Source organism: Microcebus murinus, chromosome 20 (genome assembly GCF_040939455.1).
Source record: "Microcebus murinus isolate Inina chromosome 20, M.murinus_Inina_mat1.0, whole genome shotgun sequence".
Taxonomy (NCBI): Eukaryota; Metazoa; Chordata; class Mammalia; order Primates; family Cheirogaleidae; genus Microcebus; species Microcebus murinus.
The window spans coordinates 24,511,765-24,539,131 of NC_134123.1; the positions used below are offsets into that span (position 1 = coordinate 24,511,765).

Genomic DNA, 27,367 nt, shown 5'->3' on the forward strand with positions numbered 1-27,367 from the left:
GACTTCCTGTAGGCCCCTGATTGAACAGGCTGAACCAACAAAAGAAAATGGAAAGATTAAACGATAGAGTGACTGGGTGTGATTCCCAGCTGTGTGATCTTGGGCAAATTACTCAACCTCTCTGTGCCTCCACTGCTTCAACTGTAAAATGGGGGTAGTATTCCTTGTCAATGAGGAAGTGGGAGGGTTTCAGTGAGCTAAATGTTTATTATGTGTCTGACACATGTAAGTTCAGCCATGATATTTGAGGATAGGCACGGGAGTGGGACTCTTCAGTTTCTGACTGTGCCACCAGCCCATGAAGACGAGACACACGCCACTTCCCAGACGTTCAGAGCAGTGTCTGCAATGCCTACCTGGGGCCCAGCCATGGAAACTGATGGAAAAAAGACCCCTCACTGAGGCAGACAGTCTGGTCTTCCACCTTACTGGGGAGCCTGAAAACGTCCAGAGGGTGACCAGGAAAGGGACAAGGTGGGTAAGGGCAACCGCAGTGAAGCCTCAGGTCCCCTCTGGTCTTCCCAGGATCATCCTGAGTCACCTAAATTCCCCTTTGAAACAACCATTTCATTCACAAGTCCAGGTTATTCATAACTTAGTTTACTCCTTTGTGGACTGCATCTGGCCAGGAAGGGGGAGAGCTGTCTCTTCTGACCGCTGGCCCTGGCTTCTGCTTTGGCGTCTAATCGAAGCCCATCTTCCCGATCAAAAGTAGGCTAAGGGGCTCTGGGCTCTTCTAGCACTCCCTCTCCATCCCTTGCTGGCCTTCCTGCCACCCTCTGCCCAACTTCCTGCATCACGCAAGTCTGAGGCCTCTTCGGACTCCTGGCATGTGGTCCCAGCCTGGCCCTTGTTCCAGACAGGTGGGCAGCTGGGCAAGCAGAGCAGGTGCACCCAGGGGCTGGCAGGGGAGCTGCCTGGCCAGGCCTCAGGGCCCTGGGTCCCACCGGGAAATGTGCTCCTGAGCTGGAAAGGAAGCAGAAGGGATTGGGCATTGGTGGCAGCTCAGGCAGTCCTGGAATATGGCAACCTGGCTGCACTTGGTCTGGAAGTTCCCATGGCCATGGTCCCATATGGAGCTCTAGACCCTTCTAGCAGGGGCTGCTGGGAGTTGGTGCTGGGCCAGATCCACCTCTGCCCTCCAGCATGGTTCACTGGGCTCCAGGGAATCAGGGATCACAGAGAACATGACAAGGCCCTGTAGCAGCTTTCATGGTAGGAGAAGAGGGTCATTAGAGAAATCATCTGCCAGGCTGTGGTTCCGATCCTGCCTCCGTGTGGACATGCTGTGTGATGCTGGGCCTGTCGTTTCTGGCTGGGCCTCAGGGACTCACAGGTACAAGGCCCCCAGTAGAGCATCCTCAGTGGCCCTATGTGCTCCAACAGACTCCAGACCTGTGACCTAGATATCCTAGCACCCTGCAAAGGGCTAGCAGTCCCAGGGGACAGGAATCAGAGAAGGGAGTCATGGAAAGGCCCTCACCAAACTGGCAGATGTAACGGTTCCGGGTTTTACAGCGCTGGTCATTCCAGTTGAAGGCGGCAGATGCCTGCAGCTCCACACAGTTGCCGAACCTGCTGGGCCAGGATGTCAGGTACACAGGGTGGAGGAGTGACATCAGGAGTCAGGAGAGGCTTAAACTCTTTATCCCATCCACCTACAGCTGGGGCTGCTGGGAGCCAGACCAGCCCTGAGTCCCCATCCCTGCCCCCAAGTGCTGCCTAGGTAACAGTTCCGCCTCGCTCCCTGTACACTCCACCACGGCAGCCAGTGGGGGTGTTGGGCATCAGGAACAGGCTAGTGTCCTTCCCTCCCAGCAAGGAGAAGGCGTGCCTGGGAGCCAACCAGGCCTGGACTTCCTCCAGTCGCCAGGCAAGGAGGGCCAAGTGAGAGGGCTGGAGCCTTGGCAGCCCCTCGGCAGCCACATGGCCTGACCACCTCCACCCTCGCCCTGGCATTCCTGGGCTTTGAAGGCCACATGATCAGAAGGTCCTCGGCACAGGGTGGCTGATGGCTGTGTGTGGAAAGGATGCGGGTGGGTGGACAGCTATGGGACGCCAGAGCCAGGGAGCTGATGCAGGCAGAGCTAGGGGATGGGGGGATGGTGGGTGGGGTGAAGGGATGAGACATGGAGGCTGGAGGCACACTAGGGGACAGTGGGGGCTGGTAGATGGATGGAGTCTTCCTGGGGACCCTGTCTTTAGGTGATAGGCCTTCTGATTTGCATCTCCCTCACCTCAGCACTGTGCCCGCCCCAGCTGTGCCCACACTTCCCTGGTCGTGGGCACCAGGCAAGGCCCAGGCCTCAGAGGGCCCAGCCAGGCGGCGGGCTGGGGGGCTCTTCAGCGGAGGCTGAATCCTGGGGGGAGGGCGCCCCACACTCACCCCTGGTTGTCAGGCTGCCCGAAGGCAAAACTCGTAAAGGCCTGGTGCTCCCCAGTGGTCCAGCGGAAGGAGTCCTTGGCAGTCTTGTAGGTGAGCCCTGGGCCGGGGGAGCCGAGGTTACCCCCACCTGAGACCCCTGGGCCCCTTCTAGCCCCTGCTCAGCATTACCAACCCCCTGCTGAGTCTTCCCCCTCGGCCCTCTCCCCAGGGGAGGGGTGGGCAGCCTGGCCCTTGCCATCTGCTGTCCCTGCTCTGGGCTGCCATGGCCCACGATTCTCGGAGCAACAGAGGCATCAAGACTCCGCACTGGCAGCACCCCCAACCAGCCAGGCACTCACCAATCCAAAAGTTCCTGGTCTCGAAGTCACTGTCGGTCACCTCATTGGTGGTCTCCAGACGGCCCAGGTAGAAGGCGAGGATGTCCTGCACTTTCTGGCTCTCGATCTGGGCCAGCAGTCCACCTTTTCTCTGTAACCCCCACCCCGGTCATGCCAGACTGGCAGGGCCCCCAGAGCTCGTGCCAGCCCCTCCTGCCCTTCCTGCCACCCACCCCCCATGACTATGGATGCCAAATGTGTGTGCTGGCCTGGTCCTGACAGCCTCCTGCCTCTAAGAATAAAGGTCCCCTTCCACTCCCCTGCCTGTTTCTCCTCTCCCTGAGCACAGGATCCCAAGTGGCAGCCCCTGGAGACCCCAGCAGGGTCCTGCCCTGGGAAAGGTTTTGTTTCGCCTGCACAGCCTCTTACACGCAAACTGACTGCCAGTATTAGTACACTGAGAGATGTCAACAAAAATCTGCATTTCTGGTTCTCTTGAAAAATCCCAAGTTCTGGTCATGCTTAACTCAAATTTCTTCATGGTGACCCACAGCTGGAGCCGAGTCAGGTCAGCTCCCTTGGATAAAGGTTGGGTGGGACCTTGTCTCTGGGTCCCTCAGCTCATTAAGTGACCTCCCAGCTTCCATGAGCCTCTGAGTCTGGGACTCCTGCTTTATGCTAATGAAGGGTGTGAGGTCAGAGATGTCAAAGGAACCAGCTGTCAGTCCAGGGTCCCTCCAATAAGTCCCTCACTTGAGCCCCTGGGCGTTCCAGGGAAGACAGGGGACAGCCATCACCTGGCATTTCAGCTTGGCTCCATAGTAGGTGTCCGCCTCTGAAGACACCATGAAGCAGTCTCCGTCGATCCTCAGGTCGCAGGTGTGGAAGGGAAAGTGCACCTTGGCTGGGCGGGGGGTGCCGAGTCAGTGTGTGCAGACCTCAGAATTGTCACCCTCCCCCACCCTGCCAAGGAGCTGCACCCAAAGTGTCCCTTCCTCTGGCTACCTGCTCCAGACTGGAGAGTGGGTGGGGCAGGGGTGTGTCGGTAAGTGTGTAACGAGGAACTCTCTCTCACTCCCACCCACCCCAAAAAATCCACAGTTTGTAGTATTTGCCAATTTTTGTGGCGTAATTCCCCACACTGCGGTCGACTTTGAGCGACAATATGATATCACTGACTGAGGGGTTGGGAGAAGATGTATACGTAGTGGGCTCCTGGGAGTTGGCACCACGAAGGGGGCCTGGGGCGGCACTCACTGGCACACTGGGCTCCCCCATAGCCCACGTCGCAGACGCAGGAGCACTCCTCCTCCCGGAACCGGCCGTGCACGCACTGCACGCTGCACCGCACTGCCAGGGCAGGGCAGGGGGGCACAGCGCTCAGCCCCCAGCCATGTGGACACCACGCTGCCCCACACAGGCCTCGAACATTTGGAAATGCCAACCACAGCAAGAACACCCCTCAGGGACAGAACCTATCAGGACTTCCAACTGCTGCCACGCTTGGTGTCTTTGGTTTGATCCCCATTGTAGACAGAGGCAAATTGGGGTTTGGGAGGTGACCTGCTCATAGTCACAGAGCACGGAGGGGTGGGGGCAGTGCGGTAAGAATTCACCTCTGGTTCCTAATTCTATCCTCCTCCCACCATCCCAGACCCCAACGGGTCAAATCTGATTCTACTTTGAATCCCCTGCACAGTTCAGGGTCTAGCAGACAGTTGGCGCTCCATAAATGCAGGGTGCACACTCAGCACGTACATGGTCAGCAGCTCCTAACAGACTGGAGACTCCCTCAAAGTGTAACAGCCCAGGACACGGGCAGGCTTGTGCACACCCGGTCTCTGCCTCTTTCCTCACTGCTAGGGGGCTGCCTGCCTGTGCACTGGGTCCCCCGGCAGTCGTGATCTGGAACTCCAGTGCCCCTCACCTTGGCAGTATCTGCCTGTGTAGCCCGGGGGACAGTGGCAGTGGCAGGTGCTGACATTTAGACGTCCATGGTTCCGGCAGCTCATGCGACACGGGTTCCTGGGGACCTCTGGTCAGATGAGGGGGGAGCCTCCCTGGGTGCTGAGGGCCAGGGCTTCCCGGACAGCCCCTCAGGAAGCTGCCACCCATCCCAGGATGACCACGCCAAGCCCTCATGTGCCTGCTGCCCCAGGACGGGGCAGGCGGGTGGGGCACTCACCACAGAGCCCCCCTGCGTGGTCCCAGGCTTTGAAGCAGCCCGAGACGCTGGCTGTGCAGAGAGAACACCAGGCGCCCTTCTTATAGGGGACGATTGTTTTCCCGTTGACCTCCCAGTTGCCGCTGTGAGAGCAAGTGCCAAGGGTCTGCAAGGGCCTGGCTGCCTGCCCCTCAGGGCCCCTCAGCTCCTCTGGCCCTGCTAGGGAGTTAGGGAGCTGGATAAGATGGGGAGATTCCCTAGGAAACTGAAGATGACTCCAAACTAGTCCTGGGCAAATTCCCCGACACTAGGGTCAGGCTTCTGGTAAGGCACATTTGTATGGCCAGAATCTTCACCCTCTCCCTTTCTGCTTCTTCCCTCCCACCAATGGGTAAAGGCCTTCCAGGTGTGTGGGTGAGCATGTCACTGTGGGTGAAAGCATCCCTCCTCACCTCCCAGATGGCCCAGCAGGAGTGGCAGGGCAGCTGCCATAATGGGGGCTTACCCAGGGGAGTAGGCACAGACAAAGGCTTCCACGGCTGCCTGGCCCATGGAGCACAGATGCCGCCCACAGCCCAGCTGGCTCGAGGTGGCCCACACGAGCTGCAGGAGACACAGTGGCTTAGAAACTCTATCGTGGACTAGATCTCGGGAGGGGGACATAGCTTTTGCCACAATCCAGGCAGGCAGACAGCTCCCTCACCTCCTTGGGGGCCTCAGGAGCTGCGGCTGTCCTGGGCAGGGCTACAGCCTAGGATGGGGGTGGGGAACAGCCTAGGAAGGGTTTCTAAGTGGAGAGGGTAGGGCCAGCAGACCTGAAGGGAGGGGAGATTGTGGATGGGTGGAGAGAGACTTGGACATCAAGGACCTTGTCATTGCAAAATGACCACAACCTTTCTTGCTACGTGACTTTGCAGCTCTTTGCAGTAAGAGGAGGTATGTCTTTCCCCACGCCTTGAATCTGGCTGGCCTTGGGACCTGTGTTTTTCAACAGATTGCAGCAGAAATGATACTGGACTGATTTTGAATCTGGTGTCAGAAGATCTTGCAACTTCCATTCAGTTTCACAGAACTATGCTCAGCCACCATACAAACAAGCTCAGGATAGCCTGCTGGAGGTTGAAAGACTCACAGGGCAAGATGAGCTACTTGGGGCCATTCTACACAGCCAGTTCCCAGCCACCCACTAGGTGACTGCAGCTGCATGAGTGGGCCCAGCCAGGACCAGAGAACCTCCCAGCAGAGCCCAACCCAAATGACTGACCTGCAAAATCGAAGGCTGCTAAATTTTGGGGTGGTATGTCATGCAGCAAAAGCTAATAGATATAAATCTTTAAAGTCTTAGAATCGGTGACAATTTGGAAACAGCACAAGTGGTCAACACAAGAACAGATAAGCAAACACTTTGGTAGCCAGATTAGTATGAAACTGGGTTGTGGGAGAGAGAGGTGAGCATGCAGTTATATAACTATATCCAATAATTACAGAGTTTGCATTCTTTTTAAGAATCTACAGAACTTTTGCAAATCACAAAGCAAGACCCCGTATTAGACCACAAAGCAAGTCTTCACAATACCAAGGAATCAACATCCTACAGGCCACATTCTATGAATTCAATGTAATGAAATTTAAAGTAAATAATTTAAAAGTAAGTAAAAATGAAAATGGAGTTTGGAGACTTAAATAAATATACACTTCAAAATAAAAAACAATATCATGATTGGAAATAGGAAATAGCTCTGAATAACAATTAAAACACTAAACACCAAAACTTATGGGATGCAGCTAAAATAGTTGAGAGGGAAATTCATAGCTTTAAATGCACATAGTGGAAAAAGAAACAGATTTAAAATGAATGAATAAGAAACCACATCATGGAGATAAAAAAGAATAATGGAGTAAATTAAATAAAGTAGAAGAAAAAATAAGGGCAGAAATTAATAAAATTAAGAATAAAGAAAAAACAGAGAACAAAAGCAAAAAGCTGATTTGTTGAAAAGACTAATAAAATAGACAAAAGTTTGTGAATATTGGTAAAGAATAAAAAAGAGAGAAGGTAAAAATAAACAATATTGGAAATTTAAAAAGAACAAAGCTATAGAATAAATATATCTTTTTAAATCTATGCTTAATTCCAGTTTAAATCTCTTGTTAAGTAATGAGCAATTAAAACCAATAAATTGGAAAACATAAAATGGACAATTCCCTAGAAAACAGAACTTGGAAAAACTGTCTCAAGAAGAAATAGAAAACTTTAAATGATCTATAACCATTTCCAAAAGTTGAGTCAGTACTTAAAAATCTATTCATATGTGCACATATACAAACAAAAAACAGAACAAGGCTGAAATAGTTTTATAGGAGAGTTATAGGAAATAACACAGAAATTGTTCCAGAGAATAGAAAACGAAGCAAAGATTCCAACTCACTTCCTGAGGTCAGTACAGCGTTTCTATAACCCAGGTAAGGCCAGTAGGAGAAAAGAAAATTAAAAGTCAATTTCATTACCAATAATATTTAGCACACCAATTCCAGCAATGGATTCAAAACACAACACAACATAAAAACACACACACAGAAATGATCATGTATGCCATCACTTTAACAGATATTTTTAAAAAGTAAGATTATTTTAATAGATGTAGAAAAAGCATTTCATCAAACACAGACCCAGTCATGATTTTTTGGGGGGACAGAGTCTCACTTTTGTTGTCCAGGCTAGAGTGCCGTGCCATCAGCCTAGCTCACAGCAACCTCAAACTCCTGGGCTCAAGCGATCCTCCTGCCTCAGCCTCCTGAGTAGCTGGGCCTACAGGCATGCACCACCATGCCTGGCTAATATATATATATATATATATATATATATATATATATATATATATATACAGTTGGCCAATTAATTTCTTTCTATTTATAGTAGAGACGGGGTCTCGCTGTTGCTCAGGCTGGTTTTGAACTCCCGACCTTGAGCAATCCACCTGCCTCGGCCTCCCAGAGTGCTAGGATTGCAGGCATGAGCCACTGCGCCCACCGCACCCAGCCCCCAGTCATGATTTTAAAAAAGCTTAACAAAGGCAGGGCATGGTGGCATGTGCCTGTAGTCCCAGCTACTAAAAAGGCTAACGTGGGAGGATCACTTGAGCCCAGGAGTTGGAGGTTGCAGTGAGCTACAATGACACCACTGCACTCTAGCCCAGGCAACAGAGCAAGACCCTCTCTCAAAAAATAAAAATAGAAAACAATAAAAAGAAGAAGGAAATGCCTGTAACCTGATATGGGATATTTGTTAAATTTGTAGGAAAAAATCAAGAACCATGACTAGACAAGACATTTTTGAACAAATATGGAGAATGGGGAGTCATCATGTCAAAGCTTTTTATAACACCGTAATAATTTAAACACAGTTTGTGCAGGGACAGATGAAAAGACCAACAGAACAGAACACAGAGCTCAGTAACAGCCCTGTGTGCATATATGAACTTAGCATATGACTCTGGTGGCATCATGAATCAGCTGGGGAAGGATCCAATAAAAGGTGCTCATATGGAAAAAGATAAAATTAAGTCCTATGTCACAGCATGCACGAACATTTCAGGTGGCTAAATGACCTCAGTAAGAGAACATTTAAACCTTGGAAGAAAGTACAGAAAAAAATATCTTTCTGATATTAGGATAGAAAAGAATTCCTCCAATATGATACAACAAAAAGGATGCACTATAAAGGAAAAGACTGATAAAATAGATTACATTAATATCAAAATTTTCTACACAATAAAAGATAACATAAAGAGAAAACACAAGTTGTATGCTAGAAAAAGTATTTACAAACCATGGGATAATCAAAAAGTATACTGAAAGGATGCCTACACATTAATAAGAAAAAGATAAACTGTGTTATAAAAATGGGCAAGGGATAGGTAATTAGTAGGGTGGGAAATGTGCTCAGTCTCACAGGTGATGGGGAAATGAAATTGAAAACAGAGGGAGGTTTTTACACCCTGGATTCTGACAAAAATCAAGGAGCCCGACGATGCCAGGAAGTGGGAACTGGTTTGCTGATCTGTACAGCTGCTGTAATTGCTCTGGCAACACATGGTTGTATGTTCCCTGTCACAGGCCAGTCCTTTTCTGAGTCTCTCCTAGAGAAACTCTGGACACACACATACAAGAGGACCTGAACAGGGTCTGTATACTGCGGTATGATTTGTAATAATAAAAAAGCAGAAATAACCTAGATGCCCATCCATATCCTTCAGAATGAATGAATTGCATTTTATTCATAGTGAAACAGGAATAGTCAACATGAATCCCCTGTGCCTATGTGGATCATCGGAAGTAAATCTTATATGTGGTCTGGAGTGATAAAGTTTCAAAAGGAGACACAGAGAGAGAACATCCATGTAAGATTTAAAAACGCAACTCATTTGCATAAGTGGAAAACATACAAAAACACTTATACATGTAGTAAATATATCAAAACCTGCTTGGGATATGGCTTCTGCTTTTCAGTGCTGTACTTAGCACCGAAAGAGTGCCAGGTACGTAAAAAGCACTTCACAAATATTTGTTGAACAAAGAGAAAAAAAAAGAAACCTGCTCGGAAGTGATGGATCTGAACTTCAGGAAGGTTCCATCCGGGCAGGGACAGAGAGGAAAGGGAGGAAGTGGAGCTTTAGCTTAGTAATATCTTCTAAATCTAGGCAGTGGGTAAGAAGAGGTTCATTTCTAAATTTATGTTTTAAATGACTCATATTTAAGATGGAAAAAAGTAAAATTAAACAAATTGGAGGAAAAGGAATCCCCAAAATGTAGGACAAATCATAGCCTTTTCTGAGATGACTCGGCTGGCCTCGGGGGCCTGGGAGCCTGTCCCTTGGCCTCACCTGCGACACACTCACCTGAGTGTAGCGGGCACAGGTGGCATTGTGGGCACACTCGGCTGCGGCGTGGCTATACCGCTGCCCCTCTGCGAACCACAGGCTGACCACTTCGGCAAAGGATGCCAAGCCTGCTGGCTGCAGCTGCTCGTTCCAGCCCACATGGAGGGCAGATGCCGGGCTGGGGCCCGGGGTGCCACAGAGGGCTGCCCTGGCTTGAGCCAGTCGGGCCAAGCTCTCGCTCCAGTCCTGCGGGTGGCACAGACAGAGGCGTCAGTGGGAGGCCTTTAGGTAATAAAGGAGGGGACTGTTGGGCCAGGCCTCAGTGATTCAACTCCTCCACTGTCTACAAGCACCCAGGAGGTGCCCGCCAGGTCATGTGGAGAAGCGAGCACTGGATGAGGAGTCCTGCTTGCACACCTGACGCTCTGAGCTGGTCTCCCTCACTGAGCTGGGGGGAGGAAAGTTCAGGCAGGACACACCGGGAGCTCTCCCAGGTGCCTGACACCGGACCCAGAGCTCGGCTCCTTCCAGGACGGAGCCTCCCTCTCTCCGAGTCCTGGCGTGGGCACCTGGGGGCTCTGCACAGGCAAGGGGATGAGCTTCCGGTGCCCTGGTCCTGTCAGGAAGTGGTGCCCCAGCCTCCCCGGCTGGCTCTGTGTTCTGCCCATTGTCAGAAAGGCTCAGTGGTTCCCACCTGGCCAAGCTGCCCTCCTGTGGTGGCCGTGCCTCTCTAGCCTGTTTTCTCAGTGCCGCCCCCCCCTGCCTTGGAGTAAGTCGGGGTACAGTGTGGAACCAAATGGTGTGAGAGGACTCCTGGTTTTGGAGAGCTGTCTGGAGCAGGCCTCACTGCCCCCCTACCCCACCCCCTGGCCCAGCCATGCGACCCCCAGTGGTTACCTAATCTCCAAGAGACTCAGCGTCCTCATGTGTAAAATGGGGACGATGCAGGATAGCACGCTGTGAGGACTGAACAGGTTCAGGGGGAAGGTGCCCCTCAGGGCTGCCCCAGCAGGCCTGGCCTCGCAGATGTTCCCTGTGACTCTGCCTCTGATGAGGGTGCAGCGGGAGCAGGGGACTCCTGGGCCCTCACACCAGTCTCCAGTGTGTACAAAGCAGGGCGCCATGGGCCCTAAAGGTCCGCAGGGGAGCCCAGGACCCAGGGCCCAGGTGGGAGGAGGGCTGAGGGGTAGGCTCCACTTGTACCTTTTACTGAAATGTGGTTTCCCAGGACTTCAACAAAAGGCCCTGAAAAGGGTGCCAACTGCCGGCCCCCTGGCCACAGCACCTGTGAGGTCCCAGGCAGGAGCAGCCCCCACTGGGTGTCATAGCTGGGAACAGCCCTGGCTGCCCAGGGGCTGGGCCTGAGGAGTGGCAGAGCCATTCAGGGCCAGGAAAGGGGGAGAAGTGACATCTCCCCCACAGCCCCGCCCTCCCCACCCCCACCTCCTGGGAAACTGACCCCAGAGCTCTCAAGGTCACTGCTAGCCTAGGAGGAGTCCATGGGAGGCAGCCATGGGGAACCTTGCCTGCCCCCGCTGGGGCCTGCCCCTGCTCCCTGGCCTGTGAACGTGGGTTGAGGCTGCTGGGTCCCAGACTATGGGGGCGGCAGCTCTGAGCCCCCTGAGCACAGCTAACCCCGTAGCCCCACTTGGGGTGGTGGGAAATGCCACCTCCCCATACCTGCTCCTGCTGCGAAACATGAACAGTGAATGAGCAGGGCACTTGGCAGAGGCCCCGCCTGGTGGCCTGGATAAGCCCAGGAAGATGTCCACCCTCCCCACCCCCACCCCCTATCCCCCATCCTGCTGGACTCCTGGGGAAAATCCTTTTCCCTGGAGGAGGGGACTGTCTCTTTCCATGTCTCCTGGTCTCCATGGCGACAGGATGCCAGGGAAGGCCCAAGGCCTGCCCTTCAGGCCTGTGTGAGCGGAGGGGCCAGACCTCCTGCACTGAGGGTCCCCTGGGGGGAAAAAGCCACAGAGTCCCAGGACCCAGGGCCACAGTCTCTCCAGTGGGCGAGGTGACTGGCTGTGCCTGAGCCCTCCTCTGGGGCCTGTCCCTCTAGCTGCCCCCTGGCAGAGCAGAGCCGGCTGGGGCACTCACCATTCTCCGCATGTTGGCCGCGGGCGGGTGAACCCGGCTGCGCAGGCGGTTGTGCAGCGAGAGTAGCAAGAAACTCTCCTTCCTGCTCAAGGCTATGGTGGAGAGAGAAGGTCAGACTGCGAGCAGGAGACCTGGGCCCGAGCCAGGGCGGGTGAGGGTGCAAGTCTCCCTTAGGAAACAAGACCTAAGCTGGAGAAGAGGGTGGTGGGTGTGGGGAGGGCAGGGGGCACATGGATGGAGAAGGAAGCCTGGGGACAGAAGCTGGCCTCAGAGTGGGGTGACGTCAGCGGGGCGTGGGGAGGGCAGCTGACCTTGCCTGGGGCTCTTGCCTGCCCTTGCCTGGGGCTCTGCTCGGCCACTGAGGCGCTTCTGGGCCCAGCTGCAGGCTCTGGTCAGTTTTCCTCCTTGACCCCAGCCCTGGGCCCAGCCCTTCCTCCTTCCTCCTCCCCAGCCCCAGCCCCAGCCCTGGCTCCAGTCCACCACAGTTCCCTCATTAAGTCACATCAGCATAGCCCAGGGCTCCAAAAGTCACCTAGCACCCCCTCTGCAGAGTTCACAATGCTTCGCCCAAATGTCCCTTACCTCCGGGCACTGGAGCCTGCTCCTGCGGGTGGGGCATCCACACCTCCGCCCGGGCGATGCCAAGGAGAGCCAGGAGCACAGGCAGGAGGCCCCCCAGCCCGGGGGAGGGCTCCAGCCACAGCATGGGCCTGTCGGGCGCTCCGGGCACAGCCTGGCTCAGCCGTCCAGCTCGCTTCCCAGGCTGGACGGAGCTATTCACAATATCGAGGAGTCAGACTGGGCTGGTAGACAAAAGAGGGAGGCTGGTGAGTAAGTAATCGGTGTGTCCAAACAGCCTCCCGTCGGCGCTGGCATAAAAAGGGACAGACAGCTCCCAGGGCTACCCGCCTGCTCCAGCCTCAGCCAGCCCAGCCCGCCCCACCAACAGCAGGCGGAGCGGCGCGCACTGACCCCATGGCCCCTGCTAATCATTGCAGGATTATTAGCGCCCTTGGGGAGCCCCCAGAGACCCTGTTGATTGGCCCACGGACATTCCAGGGCTGGGGATTAGTGACCGATAGCTGTGCCCTGGCTGGGACGGTGTCCTCCGAGCCCATCGGTGGTTTCCACTCCCCAGCCCCAGGCCCAGGGAGGAGGCTGGGGCCTCAGCTATGTGCTCTTCGGTGGGCAGGACCTGGGCAAGACCCCAGGGGAGTTCTTCCCTTTCCTGGGAAGCTCCTCCCAACCCCCCAGCCATGAATTAAACATGGACGAGAGGTAACCTCACACCGGACAGGTACCGCCAGTGGGCTCATGGGGGAATGGGCCGGGGCCGCTCCTGCAGGAGGGAAAGGGTACCTTAGGACAGTCTGTCTGGGTAGTGCCCCCCACCCTCCCCCACGTGACGGCGTCAGGAGGGGTGAGGCAGGCGGGGACCAGAGCACGTGATGCCCTCGGCTGACTCCACTCATGCTGGGAAGGAGTCTGTCTCCAGACAGACAGGCGGTGTAGCAGGAGGGCAGCAGATTGCCATGGTGCGCAGGCCTGGCTGTGACCTACATAATCCCACCAGGATAAACTGCAGCAGATCTGCACCACAGCCCTCATTTCTTAGAAAATAAAAGACTGTCCTGCAGGCCACAGGCAAATGCCCGCATTCCTCTCAGGGCAGATGGAGGGTTATTCAACTGTGCCAAAGGCCCACCTCTCAAACCAACTGCTTCTGTCCTCTGGAGTTGGCGTGACTGCAGACCCTGGGCCAGCACCTCTCAGAGCTGGGTGTCGACTCCTTGGAGACTCGGCTGAGATGCAGGTGGGCTTGACTTTCCTGGGGGACACCATTGGGCTGTGGATGTCATCATGGGTGTTGGGGGTGGGGGGTGAGGCCAGCCACAAGGACCAGGAAGCTGGCCTGGGGCTGTGGATCTCCTGACCATACCCAGGGCCTCCCTCAAACGGATAATTCAGCAACCTCAAACTCACCACATCCAGGTCCCAGCACTGCTTAGTAACAGCTACCTTTTCTTGCAGAGCTTACAAACCATGTTCACGTGTGCGAGTTCATCTCATTGACATAACAGCTGTGTAGTAGCAGATGGGACACCCATTCTGTAGATGAGGAAACTGGGGCTCAGTGTGGACCCCAGCTAATCAAAGATCTCTGCCCTCACACCCCAGCACATTCATTCACATCTCGATCTTTCTGAGTTCGGTTGCCACAGCTCTGCTCTGTGCCGGGTCATAAAATACCCACTTCCTACCCCTGGGTTTTGATGATAAATGTGAGTAGTTGTCCCATAATAGCATGATGCTAGGCACTTGGGATAGGTGGGAGGAAAATATATTTTGGGGCTCAGAGTGGAGCAACTTTTGAGGGTCCCTGGTGGCCGTGGCTCATGGCAAGGTGAGTCCAGAGTGACCACAGGGTCACAAGCCAGAAGAGAAGGAGCTGAGTGGATAAAGCAGGAGATGAGACACTTGAGGGCCTAGGCTCTCCCTGATAGCTCTGTGTGACCCTGGGAGTGACTTCCACTCTGAGCCTCGGCATCCAATGGCGGGGCGTAGGGCTGGGATGACCACCTCTGCTGGACTCCCTAACCAGGGCATTGCATCTCGGTTTATGTGATATTTCTTCCTGGATCCAGACTTCCTGCTGGAGCCGGCTCAAGGGTGGGGCTGGGTTTTAGCAACAAACAGCCCCATTCTTGCAAGGCACTTTCTCTGGGTGAGGCTACATGTGGCTTGTATCCAGCACCCAGATTTTGCAATTCACAGTTTGCTATGTTTGTTTTATCACGTAAGTCTCTAACCATCCATCCCCCTCCAGCTCATGCATGGCTGTCACCTCTGCTCTCAGTCTGCACTCGGAGCCGCAGCATTCAAGCCATTCTGTCTCTGAAGCAGCTCGTTTCTTCAGAGCCATGAAATACTGTTGATGGTCTCCAAAAAAAAAATCTCTTTAAGATTTACATTCAAGCCAGTCATGGTGGCGCATACCTCTAGTCTTAGCTGTTCAGGAGGGTGAGTGAGGCAGGAGGATCACTTGAGCCCAGGAGTTCAAGAGCAGAGTAGGCAACATAGCAAGACCCCATATCTAAAAAAAAAAAAAAAAAAAAAAAGATTTACGTTCAACTCCAGGAGAGCTGTGGCTGCATTTTTTTAAAAAATTACATGTCCATTTTAAATTTCTAAAAAATTTCTTTTTGAAAAACATCAAACTTGTAGAAAAGTTGAAAGAATAGTCCAATGATCATTCATATACATTTTACCTAGATTCATCCATTGCTAACATTTTGCCTCTTTTTATATATAAAAAGTCATGCACCTCGTAACAAAGTTTCAGTTAATGACAGACCAGACCCAATATATTAATACTAAGTGGTGCCACAAATTATCAAACTATTTACTGTACTTTTTCTATGTTTAGATACACAAATATTTACCATTGTGTTACAACTGTATCCAGGACAGTATACAGGACATGCTATACAGGACTATACTCCATAGCCTAGGGATGTAGTACACTATTCCATCTAGGTTTGTGTAAGTGCACTCTATGATGTTCCACAATGACAGAATCACATAATGACACAATTCTCAGGACACAGCCATCGTTAAGCGACACATGATTACACATACATATCTATATATACGTACATATATATACACACAATTGAGGTAATATTTATGTACTCACTGTACATACCTTACATGTATAATTCAATGAATCCTGTCAAGTGTACACATGGGTGTAACCAACACCCTAGTCAGCATACAGACTATCTTTGTCTCCCCAGAACTTTCCTTCATGCCCTTTTCTGGTCAACTCTCATTCCCTAATAAGCAACTTCTACTCTAACTTCCATCAGCATAGGTTAAGTTTTATTTCCTCTGACTCTCATATACATGGACTCATACAATATGCACACTTTAATGTCTGGAATCTTTTCCTCCATATCGTGTCTGTGAGATTCTCCACATTGTTGTCTATATCAGTAAGTTGTTTCTTACTTGTTTAAAATTGCTGGTAGCATTTCATTGTATATCCAGTTGTTTATTCATTCTCCTAGCAAGAGAATTTGGGTTGTTTTAAGCTTCTGTTTGTTATGAATAAAGTTGCTGTAAACATAACTGTACAATTTAAAAAATTCTTTTAATAAATACCCACAAAAGAGAGAAAAGATAAAATTATCCATATCACGAGGGGAAAAGGGGACATCATGACAACTGATGAAATCAAAAAGTTTATAAGGAGGCCGGGCGCTGTGGCTCACGCCTGTAATCCTAGCTCTTGGGAGGCCGAGGCGGGCGGATTGCTCAAGGTCAGGAGTTCAAAACCAGCCTGAGCAAGAGCGAGACCCCGTCTCTACTATAAATAGAAAGAAATTAATTGGCCAACTGATATATATATAAAAAATTAGCCGGGCATGGTGGCGCATGCCTGTAGTCCCAGCTACCCGGGAGGCTGAGGCAGAAGGATCACTCGAGCCCAGGAGTTTGAGGTTGCTGTGAGCTAGGACGCCACAGCACTCACTCTAGCCTGGGCAACAAAGTGAGACTCTGTCTCAAAAAAAAAAAAAAAAAAAAAAAAAAAAAAAAAAAAAAAAAGTTTATAAGGAAATATTAAGAACAACTTCATGCTAAAAAAAAAATCTTTTCCACAAAGAAAAGCTTAAGTACAAATGACTTCACTGGCAAATTTTACAAAATATTTAAGGAAGGAAAAATACCAATCATGTACAAACCTTTTCAGAAAGCAGAAAAGGAAGAACATTTCCAAACTCATTCTCCAAGGTCAATGTTACCCTTACACCAAAACCAGGCAAAGACATCACAGGAAACTCTAGAATAATATGCCTCATAAATATAGACAAAGAAATCTTCAACAAAGTATTACAAAACTAATCTAACAACTTATAAAAAGGATTAAACAACATCACTGAGTGGGATTTATTTTAGGAACATAGGGTTGCTTTAACATCTGAAAATCAGCTAAAGGAATGCAGTGAGGCCAGGCATAGTGGCTCACACCAGTAATCTCAGCACTTTAGGAGGCTGAAGTAGGAGGATCGCTTAAGCCCAGGAGTTTGAAGCTGCAGTGAGCTATGACGATGCTGCTGCACTCTACCCCGGGCAACAGAGCAAGACCCTGTCTCAAAATAACTAACTAAAAGAAGGAATGCACTATATTAATAGTCATAAAGGACAAAACCCACATGCTCATCTTAAAGATAAAGAAAAAGCATTTGATAAAGTCCCAAATCTACTCCTGTGAAAATTCTCAACAAACTAGTATTAATAATAGGAAGGAAATTCCTCAGCCTAACAAAGGGCCCCAGCTATGAGTTGAACTGTACCCCCACCAATGGATATGTTGAAGTCCTGACTCTAGCACCTCAGAATGTCTTTGGAGTTAAGGTGTTTAAAGAGGTAGTTAAAGCTAAATGAAGTCATTGGGGTGGGCTCTAATCCAACATGACTGGTGTGCTTATAGGAAGAGATCAGGACACAGACACAGAAGGAAGACCATGTGAATACACAGGGGAGGAGATGGCCAAGTACAAGCCGAGAGAGGCCCTCAGAAGAAACCAACCCCGTCGACACCTTGATCTTGGCATTTAAGCCTCTAGAACTGTAAGAACATACATTTCTGTTGTTTAAGCCACCCAGTGTGTGGCACCTTGTATGGCAGTCCTAGCAAATGAATACAGCCCCTATGAAAACCCTACAGCTAATATCATACTTTATGGTGAGACTAAATGCTTTCCTCCCTAAGATCAGAAACAAGGCAAGGATGTCTTTTCTCAAGACTTCCACTCAGCAAAAGTAGTGTTTTATTTTTGTTATTGTCTTCGTTTTTTTGTTTGTTTTTTGAGATAGGGTCTTGCTCTGTTGCCTGAGCTAGAGTGGTGTGGTGTCACCATAGCTCATTGCAACCTCAAACTCCCAGGCTCAAGTAATCCTCCTGCCTCAGCCTCTCGAGTAGCTAGGACTATAGGCATGTGCTACCACCCCCGGCTAATTTTAGAATTTCTTTGTAGAGACAGGGTCTTGCTATATTGCCCAGGCTGGTCTCAAACTCCTGGCCTTAAGTGATCCTCATGCCTCAGCCTCCCAAAGTACTTGGGATTACAGGTGTGAGCCACCACATTTGGCCCTTTTAGTTTTTTTATAATGTAGATCTGCTAGCATCAAATTCTCTATTTTTGTTTATGTGGGAATGTTTTTATTTCACCTTCATTTTTTTTTTTTTTTTTTTTTGAGACAGAGTCTTGCTTTGTTGCCGAGGCTAGAGTGAGTGCCATGGTGTCAGCCTAGCTCACAGCAACCTCAGACTCCTGGGCTCAAGCCATCCTCTTGCCTCAGCCTCCCGAGTAGCTGGGACTACAGGCATGCACCACCATGCCTGGCTAATTTTTTCTATATATATTAGTTGGCCAATTAATTTCTTTCTATTTATAGTAGAGATGGGGTCTTGCTCTTGCTCAGGCTGGTTTCAAACTCCTGACCTTGAGCAATCCGCCTGCCTCGGCCTCCCAGAGTGCTAGGATTATAGGCGTGAGCCACTGCGCCCGGCCTTCACCTTCGTTTTTGAAGGGTAATTTGCTGGATATGGAATGCTTGGTTGATAGGTTTTTTTTCTTTTAGCACATTAAATATGTGATCTCATTGCCTTCTTCCCCTTGTTTCTGATGAGAAGTCAGCTTTTAATATGGAGGCTTCCTTGTACATGCTGCAGAGTTTCTTCTCTTGCTGCTTTCATGATTTTCTCTGTTGTTTGACATCTCGTCTGTGATGTGTGTAGGGGTTAATCTCTGAGTTGATCTCACTTGGCGTTTGTGGATGTATAATGGAGCTTCTTGGATGTATAATGTTTTCTGTCATGTTTAGCAAGTTTTCAGCCACTGTTTTTTCTGCAGCAACATCTTGCTCTTTTCTGGCTGAAACCATGGGTGTTGAAGAGGAGAAAAAGAAGCTTCCTGCTGTGCCAGAAACTCTTAAGAAGGAATTTTGCAGAGCTGAAGATCAAATGCTTGAGAAAGAAGTTTGCCCAACAAATGCTTTGAAAGGCAATGCTGGGTTATCAACCTTCCCAGGGAGATTTGATGAGTCTGACTTGGGCTTCCAATAGATCCTGACATAGTCCACACAGCACAGGGGGCCGTGTGAACCCAGAAAACCTCAAATCACACGCCACAGCGCCACCTACTGGCCCATGGGTGTGGACAAAGGCAATAAAGGAAGCATGACCTGACCTGGGAGGTGACAGGGCATTTTCCCCGGTTTCAAGTTGGCAAACAGTTTCTGCTGTTCACTCTGCCCTGTTCATTTAGCCACCTACTAAATGCTAGGTGTTGGAGTTTTAAAGAAGTCAAGTCCTTCTCAGAGGGATATACAGAGCCAGTAGGGGATAAAAAGTAAAGCTGTATCAGCAAACGATGTGGTGGGTGTTTTTTTTTTCGGACAGCTCTGTCACCCAGGCTGGAGTGACATGGCATTGGTAGCTCACTGCAGCCTTGAACTCCCAGGCTCAAGTGATCCTCCTCACTCAGCCACCTGAGTAGCTACAAGCATGTGCCACTATGCCCAGACAATTTTTTATTTTTATTTTTTTAGAGACGAGGTCTTGCTATGTGCCCAGGCTGGTGTTGAATTCCTATCCTCAAGTGATCCTCCCCCTTTGGCCTCCCAAAGTTCTAGGATTACAGGTGTGAGCCCCTGTACCTGGCAGGCTTTGTTTTGAAACATGGGAGTGCTCTGCCAGGATGACTGGGGTGTGTGTGTGTGTGGGAAGAGGATCATTTGATTCTAAATTAGGAACTTTCCACCCAAAGCAGGATGGGGGCCAGGATGGCCTTTTAGTGAGCAAAAGATGGGAGTAGCAAACCTCTCACTGTGACTTAAGAGCAGGGTGCAACATAAGATTTAGTCCCAGCTGCAGGGAGAGTGAACCAGGCTCAGGCCCCAGCATCACACCCAGCGGGGTCCCCGAGACCTGGAGCACCATGGCCGGCACACCACAGAGCCCCTTGGTTGGCCTGGAGTCTGAAGTCTATCTCATGATGAAGGGAAGTCACTTGAGGGTTTCAAGTCAGGGAGTCAGTGACCTGCTGTGTCTTAGAAAGACGACCCTGCACAGGGAGGACGGTAAAGACAAGCAGGAGAATCGTTAGGAGGTTAGTACTGAAGTCAGGGACGGTAACTGTCTCAACCACAGCAGTGACAGTGGGGACAGAGGGGCCTCAACAGATGAGAGGCATTGAGGAGACAGCCTGTCGGGCAAGTGCCAAACTGGAGGTGGAGGGAGAGGTGAGGGGGGACCAGATGACTCCCAGGTTTCTGGTGGGGCTGACCATTCATAAAGCTGAAATAAATGGGGGTGTGGAAGACCAGATGAAGATTATTGAGGACATGTTGGCCTATGCGATTCCCAGATGTAACTGCTCAAACACTGGTTGGATAAACAGAGAAAGTCCAGTGACTTAATGTGTGGCTGGACACTGGGGTAGTAACAGGCCACCGTGTGAGGACACACACACACCCTTGTTTTCCACACAAACACAGGCTCCCATGTACATGGGGTAGAGGCCAGGTCCTGACTATGAAGTTAATTGTGGGCAGCCCATGCAGTCCAGTGACAGCGACAGTAATTTCACAGGGAGGAGAGAGGATTCCCCCAGCCATGCCAGGGCTCCATGGTGGGGAAGATAAACACCCACATCCTCCCTACCTCAGTTTCTTTCTTACATTGTGTTAACACAGGTAGGTACAAACTTTTTTTTTTTTTTTGACAGAGTCTCGCTTTGTTGCCCAGGCTAGAGTGAGTGCCATGGCATCAGCCTAGCTCACAGCAACCTCAAACTCCTGGGCTCAAGCCATCCTGCGGCCTCAGCCTCCCGAGTAGCTGGGACTACAGGCATGTGCCGCCATGCCTGGCTAATTTTTTCTCTATATATTAGTTGGCCAATTAATTTCTTTCTATTTATAGTAGAGATGGGGTCTCGCTCTTGCTCAGGTTGGTTTCGAACTCTTGACCTCGAGCAATCTGCCCGCCTCGGCCTCCCAGAGTGCTAGGATTACAGGCGTGAGCCACCGCGCCTGGCCAGGTACAAATGGTTTTATGCACAGTTTGTCATTTGTGATGGCAAATACGTATACCAAGTCACTGCACTTGAAGAACACTTCAAAAGTAGACATGGCAAGAATCATTACGATGTCTGTTTATTCATTTACAAACCTTATAACATGAAAAGGAAATCTTAATGGAAACCTAGCTTGATAGAAATACAGCGCACAATGTTAATATCACATTCATGGGGGGCAGAAATGCTCCATCACCCTGTGTGCCCAAAGTCACCCGGGCTTCTCAGGAATAGATCCCACTTACTAAAGTGCCTCGAATGTCTTTGGGACCCCGTTCTAACTCTACACAGGAACAGAAAAGGGCCGAGCTAAACTGCACATCTACAGACACGAATAGTGAGTTACAGTACTTTACAATAATTACAATGGTGCTTTTATACATCCCAAGTGTTGACCAGAGTAAAGTGTTAACTGTGCTGTTAGAAAACCCTTCCCTGAAAGAGCTTTCTAGCACCTGCCCACCTGTTCTGAGGAAGGAGAGGCTACGTGGGGTGGATGGGAACCCACACACTGAAACAAACTTTCTTTCTCATTCTTCCTACCTATATCCACGATTTGACATTCTGGAGTGTAAGGCACTAGAACCTGGCTTAGAGAGAAGTGGCGCTCCAAGCTCCAGTTCTTGGTGTGCAAAGGAAATCTTGACATAGAGCTTTTGAAACAGATGCTACAAATACCCTTCCCACCTCTCTTGTAATTTCTGTCCTTGACAGACAGGAAAACAAGAAGGCAGAAGATGTCTTTAAAGGATAAAAATCGATGCATCTAAATATGAGAAAAATGGCCCATTGAAGACGTGCGTAATTCTCCAAGACATACAGACGCTCTGCTCAGAGAAGTCAAGAATCACATACAGGGAAAACTGTGATGTTTAAAAAGAAGACGACAAAGACATACAAAAATACTCAGTCCTCTTGAAAAGTAGTGCATTGGTAGTGATGAGGGCTGCGAGGCGAGCCCGACACTGACGATGGAGGAGCCTTACAACTCAGCACCTTGGAGTGGAGGCAAAGTGGTGGCGGGAGGGAGGCGCTGACAGACCCATGGCTCACTCACCACTTCCTGCGCGGACGCGGGGCGGCTGTAAAGCCTCAAACATCTACCCTGTCTTCCACTCAACTGTGCTTCTCCTGAATCCACGTGCCTGCAAATGACATGTGCAAGATGAACACTGTGTATTCCCAAGAAAAATTTCATTATATTGCATTGATAAAATACTGCTTATATCAATGTCGGGAGCGGGCCGTGTGTGGGGCAGAGCAGAGAGAAAATTAAAAGGGCGGAAGGTCACCCTTCGGAATTCACTACTGCTGACCAAACCTCTACCTTAGGTATTAAAGAGAAACTTTTGTGGACTACACTGACCAAGAAGCAACAGAGACATAAAAATGAACCTTGTAGCTAATCCCTGAAAACAGGCCAATGCAAATGATCTACTAGGACACAGTCTTCTATAAGATTCCCTTCTATATATTTCAAGTTCTCAAAAAAATGGTACAGACTCACTCAAATGCCAGCAAATGTGTCCATAAGACAGAGGATAAACAGAGCCAGAAATCAGGGCTGTGGGTCCTCTCTTCAGGGAAGCAAATGACACTTTCAGACAGCTATTGTCATTCCTGTATGGATACAGCCACCAACATGGTGGAGGGTGGAGGAGGTTAACATCTCAAAAGCATGCAAAGGAACGGTGTTCATATGTCTGTCAAAGCTGCACCTTTTTTTTATATGTCTGAGTTACTTTCTGGGAAACAAGAGCCCAGGAAAGCAAGCAAGCAGGTAGAGCTGTTTGTGTGTTCAAGGAGAGACCGCCCATGGACAGTATACCTCCTGATGAGACCCAAGCTGAAGCGACTAGGCTCCACTCTCATAGAAATGGACTCTCTGGGGCTCCAGGAAACTGCTGTTTAATCACTGGGCTAAGTGGTCTCTGTATCCCTGGCCTAAATGGGATCTCTTGAATTTGGGGGTACAGGGACCCCTGGAAGAACTCTAGAAATATCGTGGTTAACTGTCCAGGTTTCTCTGGAAACCGGAGCTGTCCTGCCTGTGAGGTGCTATGTGACTGTAATGCAGGGTTAAAGGACATCAAATAGTCCATGTAAGCAGTTAGTTGTTGTCCCTTTTTGTTCTTAAAACTTTCTCAATTAGAGATTTTCTGACTTCAGTTCCACTATCACAGAAGAGAAATCCTGCTGATGCAAGCTTAAATCTAAGTCAAATGACAGTGGCAGTGCTAAGTGACAGCCTTTACATGTGGCCCGAGCAATGACAGGGAAGTAATTAAAGACATTTCAAGGGACAAGGCCCACAGAAAACTTGTAAGCCTGGCTCTTCCTCTGTTTGAGGCCAGTACACTTTCCGTTCCTAAGTTCAGAAAGATTGTTTAACTGAACACACAGACAAGAGAGCACAGAGCCCCTCCCCTATGGAAAGCACAAAGGTGATGATGGACAATTTCAGAGAGAAAAAAGTACCCAACTCCCTAAAGCTAAAGTCTAGCTACCCATTCACAGGAGCCCAGAATCCTTCAAATCTCTAGGGACAGAAAACCAAGTAATCAGCTCCCAGAGTGAGCTGTCACACAAGGCAAACACATATGCCTGCTGCCCAAGAGATGGAAATGACACACGAACGGGGGTGTTCTGATTGTCCTTCCCTGTTCCTGCTGGGTTTGCAGCTGGGCCTCTGGATCTAGAGCTCCACTGGCACCCCTTGCTTACTAGAGAGGCTCCTGCCACTCAGGAGTCCAGAATACCGAGCTCTGATATCAGTGGGCCAGGGAGATTACGCTGCCTGCCCTCCTGACTGTCTAAGGTGCTTGTGACACCAGACAGAGATAAAGCAATTATGCTAGAGGCAGGGAAGAGCCACTCACTGGCAGACTTGCCTGTTCAAAGAGCTCACCTCAGACCAAATAGAGAAAAATGCCAGATTCACACTGCTTATGTATGAAGGAACCAGAAGAGATTTTGAGGATGAATTTTAAAGTGCTAAAAGATAAATCTGTAAGTTTCAGGGCACTCAATAAACAAGTGATGCCCCAGAAGACCAACACCTTGTCAATCTGAGGAGTGTGACCCTATCATGGACAAGGGGTTTCAAAGTGCAGCCTGAGAGCTTGCCCCTCAACATCCCTTCCCAGCAAGAGAAGCAGGTGCTTGAAGGGGGGAGGATGTGACGTGAGTAAACATGAGGCCAGTACTATTAGCTCCAGTTCAACAGAAAGTCACTGCATGATTTTGGACAGAGCATCAGATTTTCCTCCTACTTCTTAGAAAGGAAAGCTAATTAATAAGACAGTAATTAGCTAGCGATGAACGAGTGCAGAAAAGAAAAGAATCCAAGTCTTAGAACTCTATGTTGGACATCCTTCTGATGAAAATTCTATTTGAAAGAAATACTGTGTTGATGGCATTATCCAATTTTACACTATGGAGATACCTTTTATTTTTCAATTTGTATCTTATTAAGTGGTGATACTTCTATGTAACAGTTAAATAGCAAATTTATTGCCATAGTTAAGGTTGGAAGAGTTATGTCTTATGCACAACTCAGTTTCTTTTGGGTTGAATTACAAATAAGTTTTCACTTACAAAGATGACTTTGGAGGGGTGCAAATGCTGTGACTGGAAGAGCAGTGATACCTGTGGCTCTCCATCATCTCTTTACATCTTCTTAGGATAAGTAAGCTCCCTGCTGGTAATGCCAGCATTTGGCCAAGGGCCCATTCCTGCTCTCCCAAGTCCTTCACAGCTGCTGTTTCACTGCTCGGCTCTTCAGCTAGGCAACACCTCTCCTCCTCGCTCCTCTCTGCCTAGAAGCAGCATCTCTCAGATAGTTAAATACACATTTGCTCCAAAATAGCCAGCCCCTAAATGGAATTCTAATCATACACTCCCTTAATAAACCAACTAAGACTGCCACAGAAAGGTGGACATTGAAGTCAGTAATCAAGCAGGAGTGGTCGAGCTGGAGAAATGGCAAGAAATATCTAGAAGGAGCCAGTCTAAGTGGGTAAACAGGAGATTCCAGAGAAATGCCAGAGGATGACACCCAAGAATTCTAAGCTGCTCTAATAAAATAAATGATCTCCTTTAATATACTTACAGATTTATCGGAGCTAATGCTTCCAAGATACCAAGACACCAAATGTTACAGTTTAACAAAATAACATTTCTAATAGCAGCATGTTTGCACTAAAAAAAAAAAATCAGATTAGGGAAGTTTATATGTAAGGGGAAAATGTAAATGTTGGGACAAGATAATACAGTCTATCATATCCACACTTCACCTTCAGAAAGCAGAGACACTGCTTAAAAGTGTGCAGGACACTCTTGGGGTAGCACACGTCATTCTCTATTTCAGAGGATATGGAGGGATGGCTGGATGGGAGAAGAGAGCCTGAAAGGAGAGAAGGAAAAGCTATCCTCCAGCCCTGTGTAACTTACATCCCCCAGGACTCGGAAAGCTCAATGAACTGACATGGGTCACCTCTGTGTGGCTTTGTTTGTTCTGTGCCAGAGGAAGTAACATCTGGGATTCCAATAGCTCTGTGAAACTCAGCACAACACACCCTCTACTCCACCTTCCTGTCCTAAAGGGAGAGAAATGTATGCTGAGCTCATAGGCCGACTGCAAAGGGGACAGGTGAAGCTGGCTTAATGCACCGGGAGAAAGGAAAATCAAGGTGGGATGGCTGAACTTTGGATAGCTAGAAGAAAAGCAGCATCGTTTTAACAGCAGAAAACTGAGCAACACCGATGTTGTACTTTTTGAGGTCAGACCTTTCAGGTAGGAAAAGCAACACAAAAGGCAACATGGTTTTTCCCTTTCAAACACTGTGGCTTACTCGTTTACTTAGCTAAAAAAGAAAAAAAACCACCTTATTAAGATTAGCAAGAGATGAAAATTACAGGCAGGCTGTCCCAGCCCAAAGTCTGCTAAGTGGTTCCACAGGGAGGATGAGGATGGTGCCAGGTTAAATGCTCATCTTTGCTACAGACCAGAAGAGGTCCAGGCGCTGCCTCTCGTCAGTGAGGTAGATGATCATCCTCTTGCTAGAGTCATCAGGCGCCAACCCACCGCACAGCGGATCGGGAGTGTGAGCTGCCTGGCTACAAGGCACAAGCTCGTCTACAGGGCCACATCGAACACACAGCAATTCCACCGAAATCAACAGGTGACTCAGGGAAACAGCTCAAGGGGGCTGGACTCTTGCCCTGGGACCTGCACGACACCAGCCTGCCTAGCTTTGACATGCACGTTTGAAATCGGCTGTTACTGTAACCCACTTCCACAGTGGGGCTTGCTTCTTGTCCTGCCTGTCAGACAAACTCCTGCCACCATGGGGGTCTGAGCAGAGGGGAGGGAAGGGAAGAAGAGCCCAGAGTGAGTATTAGGAAGGGGATTGCAAACGGAGAAGGAGAAGATGGGAGGACACTAAAGGCTGCAAAGCAAAAAGTTTAAAAGTAGGTAAATTTCAAAATTATATCAGGGAGATAAGAGATGGGAGGCAAAGGCTCGATAAAGAGGGATGGAGTCAGTGCAAGAGAAGCTCCGAGGTGATGTTTCTCCAGGATAAGACAGCAGGGAGGTGAAACCGCCATGGCCTTATTTCCCATGCAAGTCACTCAGCTCCACTTCACCCTTTCGGTGCTTGTGGGTATAGAGGGAGGTGACAGGGTAGAGCTTGGCCTTGGCTTGGAACCGATGTCCCCCGATGTCAATCTCATACTCTCCCCGGTTGATAAAATCTGCTGTCACCACCTGCTCTTCCCCAGTGTCCTCGGAAAAATTGTGCACAAAGCCCAGGCAGATGTGGCGCTCCAGGGTGTAGCTATAGGCACTGCTGGTGGTGTTGCCAACGTACTGCCCGTTTCGGTAAATGGGCTCTCCCCACCACGGCCAAAGGTCTAGGTCTGTGTCGTGGTCATCCAGGATGAACAACGTGAAGCGTTTATACACCCCATTCTGCCTCTGATGCAGCAGGGCATCCCGACCAATGAAATCCATGCCCTAAGAAAGAAAGGAACGGCTGAGTTATCATTATCCATCGACATGCTAACCCTTACCGTAAGAAGCAGTGCCACAGGAAGGGTCCCCCTGGTGTCACTGCAGCGAGACGCAGCAACCTCCTTCCATAATACTACCCCCTCCATTCCCATCCCCCAGCTTTTGGGAAATGGTGCACTTTCCACCATGTGGAAAACTGCATTCACAGCATGAAAGACACCCTCAAGAATCTGTGTAACAACAGAGGTCCATATTTTTCTTTTTCTATTTTATAAACACAGATTTTAATCACAAGACCACACAGAGCAAAAACATTTGGGAAGAAAACTCAAGTCTCAAAAATAATTGCTAGAATTGT

The 27,367-nt window shown here is 49.5% G+C and overlaps 2 protein-coding genes across 9 annotated transcripts in view; both read right to left on the minus strand.

Annotated features, from left to right (window-relative positions):
* Positions 1 to 584: 584 nt before the first annotated feature.
* On the minus strand, positions 585 to 13,078 carry LOC105875436 (C-type lectin domain family 18 member A). Its single transcript, XM_012772469.3, has 12 exons — positions 12,433 to 13,078; positions 11,851 to 11,942; positions 9,766 to 9,993; positions 5,373 to 5,470; positions 4,889 to 5,010; positions 4,631 to 4,738; positions 3,961 to 4,053; positions 3,501 to 3,607; positions 2,725 to 2,854; positions 2,387 to 2,483; positions 1,484 to 1,575; positions 585 to 966 (listed from the first exon to the last, which is right to left on the minus strand). The coding sequence occupies exons 1-12, from the start codon at positions 12,554 to 12,556 to the stop codon at positions 929 to 931; spliced, it is 1,329 nt and encodes a 442-aa protein (XP_012627923.2). The 5' UTR covers positions 12,557 to 13,078; the 3' UTR covers positions 585 to 928.
* A 510-nt stretch (positions 13,079 to 13,588) lies between these two features.
* Positions 13,589 to 27,367, minus strand: part of PDPR (pyruvate dehydrogenase phosphatase regulatory subunit) — a 46,950-nt gene continuing 33,171 nt past the window's right edge. For 3 of the 8 annotated variants that reach the window (XM_012772465.3, XM_075995788.1, XM_075995789.1), the window contains one exon: positions 21,055 to 27,012. In XM_012772465.3, coding sequence (XP_012627919.2) covers positions 26,608 to 27,012 — 405 coding nt within the window. In that variant the 3' untranslated portion in view covers positions 21,055 to 26,607. The other 5 variants (XR_012913701.1, XR_012913703.1, XR_012913702.1 and 2 more) reach the window with 5 other exon arrangements.